At 38.6% G+C, this 7963-nt stretch overlaps 1 protein-coding gene across 2 annotated transcripts in view; it reads right to left on the bottom strand.

Moving 5' to 3' along the window:
* Positions 1–3520: 3520 nt before the first annotated feature.
* RHOBTB3 (Rho related BTB domain containing 3) overlaps positions 3521–7963 on the bottom strand; it is a 54928-nt gene continuing 50485 nt past the window's right edge. For both annotated transcript variants that reach the window (XM_059175513.1, XM_059175512.1), the window contains exon 12: positions 3521–6514. In XM_059175513.1, the coding sequence (XP_059031496.1) occupies positions 6399–6514 (116 nt within the window). In that variant the 3' untranslated portion in view covers positions 3521–6398. The remainder of the gene's footprint in view (positions 6515–7963) is intronic.

The raw sequence follows: 7963 nt of genomic DNA, 5'->3' as shown, positions 1-7963 counted from the left end.
CTGAAAGGCTCCTGGAGAATGCCCTTCTTCCTTGCCTCATGACCCCTTTCCCATCTTCAAATCACCCCTTCCCCCGCCCCGCCATATTGCCTCCTATCCTAACTTACTCTACCGCATCCCCCTCATAAGGGCACTTGGGGTTACAGGGACCCATTCAGGATAATCTCAAGATCCCTACCTTAAACACACCTGCACGAATCCCTTTTGCCATGAAAAGTCAGGTTCTGGGGATTAGGATGTGGACACTTTGGGGAGGGTGTTACTCTGTCTTCCACAGGAGGAAGATGAAAACATGCATGCTCATTGCTCATATTCACATAAGTCAACAATGTAACGATGTCTCAAAAACGAATGCAAGTGATTACTATGGGGAAACAGGGTAAAAGGAAACAAGTGGGAGCAAGGACTCTTTCCCCAAAGTATACTTTCTCTATCATTTTGAGCTTTTGGCCTTGCAAATACATTACCTATTAGAAAATGTTAACACTAAAAAACAACAAGAACAAGAGACCTCTTTAGTAACTTTTGGCTTTTGGGGTTGCTCTGCTCGAACAATGGCATGTCAGAGACTAAACCACTGGCAACTCTGGAGTTGGAGAAGTTATACATATTAAAAGAAAAGCGTTCCAGTGGTGATGTGGTTATTAGAGGAAGAAGTAGTAAGATAGAAGGACACCTGTTCTCACGAACAGAACAAGACAGGCACTAAGTCATAGATGAGAAGCTAAGCTCAGCCTCTAAGAACATTATGCTCTGACAGTTAAGCAGGACAACTAAGAATTTGAGAACTAGCATCGCATGCCAGGGAAATTGCTCACATGCAGTTAAAGAATCGTTTGCGTACAAACATTATGTGTAACACTGGGAGCGGCTCCCCCTTCATCATTCACCACTGAAACTCTTCTGTTCCCCCAGCTCGTCTTTCTGCTGACTTTCATTGGCAACTAACTCCCAGGCAGGTGTCTCCAAGGATCCCTTGGTACATGCTCTGCACCCACCTCAACAGTCCAGAATTCTCACTCTTCCATTCTGTTCACCAGTTCCCCAGAGAGCCAGCCACCATGGTCATACCAGGTTCCACATGCCGGCTGACTCTGGCGACTCCTGACACAGGGCAAACAAAGCCTCAAGTGTGAGCATACTACTCACTTGCATTTACAAGTTTTTTTTTTTTTTTTTTTTTTTTTTAAGATTTTTTCTTCATTTATCTGACAGAGATCACAAGTAGGCAGAGAGGCAAGCAGAGAGAGAGGAGGAAGCAGGCTCCCTGCAGAACAGAGAACCCGATGTGGGACTCGATCCCAGGACCCTGGGATCATGACCTGAGCCGAAGGCAGAGGCTTAACCCACTGAGCCACCCAGGTGCCCCATTTACAAGTTTTTGATTACCGTTCCAACAGAAGCGATCTAGCCTTTTTAGTGCCATTTATGATATACAGTCTATGTCAGTCCCGCGCTTGTTGAAGGGTTACAGAGGGGCCATGAAGATAGACCAGGACATGGTCCCTGCCCTCAAGTTACAGCCAAGTAGAAACCACTGATACAGAAATACCTAAAGCGCACTAGTGCCGTAATAAAGGTGAGAATAAAGAGCTAAGGAAAGACACGTGTGGAAGCAATTCATTCTTATTCACATGCAGAAACAATTCTTCAGTCCTAGAGAGCAAAAGAGACATGTTGAAGTGGGGTTTTTACAGGACATGCAGGAGTCTGCAAAGTAGACAGGGAATGGCAAGCCAACCCGAGGCACGGGAAGTGTGTGAAGTGTGCGAGTACACCGTCAATGCCCCGCATGTCAAGGCAGAACAGACGGGGCTACTTAGGAAAGGCTGTGATGGCAGCAAGGGCTGCGGAGGTTCTTCTACAGGTAATTGGGGTCCTCTAGAAGAGTGTGTCGCCGGTCAGATATGTGTCTGCCACATCATTCCAGGGGAACTGTGGAGGCCTTTATGAATTTAGTAGAATTTACTAGCAACTGGGGAGCCTGGGGGAGGGACTGTGTTACATCGTGCATATCCCATTTTCGTATTATGATTGCCTTGTGTTTCTCTCTCTTCTATCTGGCCTCTTCTGCCATGGCAAGTTCAGGTGCACAGATAATGATTCAATATCTGTAGATACTGCAAAATGTTCACCACATTCTAGTTACCGTCCATAACTGCACAGTCATGGATTTTTTTCTTGTGGAGTATTTTGAGATCTATTCTCTTAGCAACTTTCAGAGAGACAATACAGGATTAACCTGTCACCATACTGTATATTACACCCAATGATGACATCTTATTACTAGAAGTTTATACCTTTTGACCTCCCTTTACCCATTTCACCCATCCCCAACCCCCAAACTCTGCCTCTGGCAAAACACCGATCTGTCCTCTGCATCTATGAGCTTGGTGGTTCGTGTTGTTGCTGTTGTTTTAAGATTCCACATATAAGTGAGATCCCATGGTATTTGTCCTCCTCAGTCTGACTTATTTCACTTAATGTAATGCTCTCAAGATCCATTCATGTCACAAAAGGCCAGATTTCATACTTTTTTATACCTGAACAACATTCCATTGTATATATACACCACATCTGCCTTATCCCTCCACCCATTAATTGAGACTTAGGTTGTTTCCATGTCTTGGCTATTGTAAATACTGCTGCAATAAACATGGAGGTGCGGATAGCTTTTCAAGTTAGTTTTTTCCATTTTCTTTCTTTTTTTTTTTTTTTTTTCAGATAAATACCCAAATGTGAAATTGCTAGATCATATGGTAGTCTCATTTTTAATTTTTTGAGGAACGTCTCCACTGTTTTCCATAGTGGCTGCACCAATCTACATTTCCACCAGCATTACATGAGGGTTCCCTTTTTTCCACATCCTTGCCAACATCTGTTATCTCATCTTTCTTATAACAGCCATTCTAACAGGTACAAGGTGATACTTCATCGAGGTTCTGACCTGCATTTCTCTGCTGAGCATCTTTTCATGGGCCTGTTGACCAAGTCTATGTCTTCTTTGGAAAAAAAAAAAAATCTCTGTTCAGATTCTCTGTCCATGTTTTATTTTGTTTTGTTGCTGAGATGTATCAGTTCTTTACAAATTTTGGTATTAACTCATTATAAGTTAAATGATTTTTATTCTCTCCCCTTCATCAGCTTGCCTTTTCATTTTGTTGGAAACTTCCAACTTCTTAACCCTTTATTATGCAGAACAGCTTCTCTGCTTCTCAGAAGTCTTGGCTCAGGCAACATTTGAGCCCACAGGGCTCACTTCTATGCTAAACAATTATCAAACTATTTTTCTAAATAAAGACAGTTATTTTGTGAAGAGAAATTCTGGTACCAGCTGGTAAAGGTAATATAAATGTCTTTATCTGATCTCAGGCATCTACAACATCAGCAATATTCTACATACCTTACGTGTAATGGAAATTATCTGTGAAACATAATGATGCTTGAGAAACACAGGCAATATTCCCATATTTATTCCAACATTTCAACATCCGAGGTAAAATAATTGCAGGACACTATGTTAAGCTTGTTTTAAAAAAGGTTTATTTGTTACAAAATGTTAAATACTAAAACTAAAAACATATAAATTCAGGTCAGGCTATATTAAAATACACACATAACCTTCTTAGCAAAATTATTAAAGATTGAATTAAACAGATGCTTTAAATAAAATAAAGTACTCTCGAGGAAATTTTGTTTTTCTAATTAAGTATGTCAATGTAGTGTAGTTTTTAAAATTGGAATCGAAAAGTTTAGCTGTCTTGGAAGTTCCATTTATCCAACTGTTCGGTTTTCTGCCACTGCCCAGTGTGAAGCTGCCAGGCTCTCTGGACAGGGTGAATTTCACTTACATTACTGAAACTTCTATTTTATAAGCCTACTCTCTTATAATAGGAACAGAGAGCAGTCAGAAGTATACAAAGGGTTATAGAAAGTGAAAACCTGGCTCAGAAAGAAGAGGCCTTAATTCTATCACATGGTATCTTCTCTAATTAAAATGTTTGGTAAATATATTGAAGCAGAGATGAACACAAAGCATACATTCATCTAGAAATAATCTCTCAATTAAAAAAAAAAAAAACTCAAAAAGAGCACTCATTTCTCCGAGAGAGTTTGTAAGTATTTCTAAATTTCTTGTTATTTTAAATTGAGTTAATTCAAAGGTACCGAAGAGTCTAGGTTTAAAAACTAATTTGATTACTGTTCTGACTAGCTCTGCAAAGCCACGACATCAGGGTGGCGGAGTCACTCCCCCAGGTGGTCAAGGACTTTTCATAATAAAATCTACATGCTCAACCCCCACGGAGCCCCAGCTTTCAAATTCAACTTCCACTCCGGACAAACAACCTCAAAAGTATCTATGGTCTATGTAAATGTGAAATAGTATTTTCAACCAAATACTTTGTTTTGCCTTAGAACTTAATGTTTTTCAATTTCCTAGATCAAAAGTTACTGATTTAGAATTTTCAGTGCTGTAACTCACATAGGGGAAAGACTACCTTAAGAAGAACATAAGGCTATCACTGTGTTTTAAAAGATCTCAAATGTGATGAATTTCTAGAAATCTAATATAGTCTTTATTCTTTACAATGTTTATCCTTATCAGATGGGATTTGCCAAGAATTGATTAACTCAAGTGGTTAAAATACAAAAAACATAAAATGCATTCTGGTAACCTGCAGCAATACAATCTAATTAAAGTCAGGGTTCTTGGAAGATATATATAGGGTGTTTTTACTGTTGTATTCTAACAGTGTTGACATACATTCAAGGACTAACTGTACAGCAGTATGTTTAATACTGTGATATAAAACTATTTAATCAAACCTTTGAATAGCTGGAAAAATTCGGTGTTCTTGAAAGTCATTGGAAATTAGAAGAAAAATATATCCCAATACTGTAGATGAAAATGATGTTAACAATAAATAGTAATCTGGTTTTCCATCTCTCAGCTTACGAGCTTTCGATGTAATTATTTCTGTTGACATGTGATACAACAGAGACTATAATTCTATCCTAGTACCATTTTCTCTCTATGTACTGAGTCTTTGATTTATAACCTTTCTCTTAACTTACTGGGTTATCCTGAACGACAAGATTCCTGCTACTCCTCATTAAATAACTTTGCGGCCCTCAGAAAGAATTCAAACAATTCAAGCCGCTGGTCTCCTAAGCTTAGTAAGTACACGAAACAAAAAACTCTTAAGCCACTGATTACAATTTCTCTAGAAGGCAACTCTTCCTAGGAGCATCTTTATAAATGCGTTTTAAATTCACACTGATCAGTCGCTTTTACCAACATCCTGGTCTTAGAATGAGCAAGAAAGCATTTCTTCCACTGTGATAGAGCCAGAACTGTGAGTGTTTTAAAGCTGAGTAAACACAAGTCATGTCTCCCTTGCCCGCTGAAGTGGCAGCAGAGAACCCCGCCTTGTGACCCTCCACTCCTGCAAGAGGTCCTCAAGGTTGGGAAACCCCTCGTGATCTCTTCCCTCCAGCAAGCCTCCTTCTGTTCCCTCCATGTCAGTGCCTCTTTTTTGCTTTCAGTGAGAATGGTGGTTAGCAAGAAAATATAGTATATATCCTGCTAGGAGACACACATAATTTGGGGAGCCCAGTATAAGGTGAAAATGCAGGGACTTTTTTTAAACATTATTAAGAATTTCAAAATGGCAAGAGCAGAGCCTCAAACCAAGCACGGGGCCCTGTGTGATGACACAAGTTACACGGCCTTAAAGCCAGCCCTGTTTAGGTTTCCTGCCCAATCAGAATCCCACAGAAGAGACAAGGTGGCTCAGTTCGGTAGTCCACATTAAAAAAAAAAATTTTTTTTCATGATGGTTCAAACATTTTCACTGATTTGAAACCACGTGGCGTTTCACTTTCAAAATCCCATGCAAATTTCTATTCCTAAGATTTCAGATTGATCAGCTTTACGCTAGATTTTTTTGTTATTGAAATAGTCATACTTGGTCTTTAAAATGCCCCTTATTTTAATAGAGCAATTTATCAGACATAATGAACATTTTTAATTAATACTACATGATTTTGTTTTTAAATTTAAACATTACTTAACTGGGAGGGGTATTAATATCACTAAAGCAACAGGGCATCTTAAAGGGAAAAAGAAGCTGTAGGACAGCTTTACATACTAGGATGGTGAAGCCTTGGTTTTAGCCTATGGTCTATTTTGTTCCCTTTAAAGATCACAGTAGTAGTTTTTTTCAGAGAACTAACAAACACATTAAGCTGTATGGTAATTTTTTTTAACGCCCATATTGGTTTCAGTCACAGAATTTTACTGGAACACAGAGGTATCCCATTCTTCTGCTTCAGAATGATAGTAATAATAATAATAATAATAATAATAAAAAGCATATGCATATAAAAGCTCTGGGTTACATTACTAAGCAACGACATTTCCGGGAGTGAATATACTTCCTGTATTCCGCAAGCTGCTTCAAGTACATATTCGAAGGCCATCTGTGCTTTTCAACAAAACTGCGTTCTTCCACTAAAATTTTTAGAAAAAGAATGTTAATTGCATGTATTTTATTTTGGGTTAAGTTTAGATATTAACTATTACTGATTTCCTATTTGATAGAGGGGATCTGAGCTCGCCTATATATCCCTTACCTTTTCCTTAAATCAGTCATCAGGATTTAAATTTTTACGTGGTTTGCAATAATACACTGCTTCATCAAGTACTATGCATATTCTTTTGCTTTTTCCAAATGCGACTCATTTGTCTTGGAGATGATAACAGACTTGCTTTTCATTTAGTTTTCTTTGTAGCCACCTCACCCTCCCAAACTCTAAGGCCCTCTCAAGTCTATCTTCCACCCAGCCACAGTCACCAGGCAAGCTAACCACTCCTGAGGCAGCTGCCAGCCCCTTCTCCTCACAGCCCCACACTCTCAGGCTTTCAAGGCCTGCTTCCTGCTTCCGTGTTGGATCTTTCTGCTCTTGGAGTCCAGCCCTTCACTCAGTTTGTTTTTCCCTTCTGGTGAAGCACAACCTTTATTAGCTCCCTGGAAAAGAAGGGTAGGTCTGAAGTATTTTTGAGACCCTGCGTGTGATGAAACATCTTTATCCTCCTCACACACGATTGATAATTTGGTTTGGTACAGAACTCTAGGTGAAAAACTTTCCTCAGAATGTTGAAGACAGAATTCCTCTGCATTCTAGTTTTCAAGGTTATTAAACACTCCTCTACCATTCAGATTTATAGCTCTTGGCAAGTCATCTGTGTTCTTTTAAAACTGTCATATTTTTCTATTTATGGTTGGTGTTCTCGCACGTCCCAAGGATGGACTTTGTTCACTCATACTGCTGAGTGCCTAGCAGGTCCTTTCAGTCTTAAGACTTGGGTCCTTCAGGACTAGGATAATTTCTTGTATTACTTCCTTGATATTTTCCTCTTCACTGTTTTATTCTGCATTAACTTCTTCAAGTCAGATACTTCATCTGGATTGAGCCCCAAATTAAAAAAAAAAAAAAAACTTTCTCTCCTCTTAATCTTTTTGTCTCACTTTTTAGAAGATGTCCTCATCCTTATCTTTCAATTTTTATGTACTTGTTTAAACTCTTTTATTTATTTAGGGGTTTTCGTTGTTGTTATTTGTTGTTTTGTTGTTGTTTTTGTTTTTTGTTTAATTTCTAAGAACTTTTTTTTGTACTGTTTTCTACACTATGGTAAAGCATACATAACATAAAATTTACTATCTTAACAATTTTTAGGTATATAATTCAGTATTGTCATGTACATTCACATTATGGTCCAACCAATTTCCACAACTCTTTTCATCTTGCAAAACTAAAACTCTATACCCATTAACAACTCCCCATTTCCCCTTCCCCCCATCCCTGGCAACCATCATTCTACTGTCTTTGTGAATATTGTTTTTTTTTAAAATAACATTCTCTCCTGCTTTATGAATTATATCTCTTATTCACTGATGAT

Source organism: Mustela lutreola, chromosome 5 (assembly GCF_030435805.1).
Source record: "Mustela lutreola isolate mMusLut2 chromosome 5, mMusLut2.pri, whole genome shotgun sequence".
Taxonomy (NCBI): Eukaryota; Metazoa; Chordata; class Mammalia; order Carnivora; family Mustelidae; genus Mustela; species Mustela lutreola.
The sequence above is the reverse complement of the archived record's forward strand: the minus strand, read 5'-3'. Positions and strand labels throughout refer to the sequence as shown.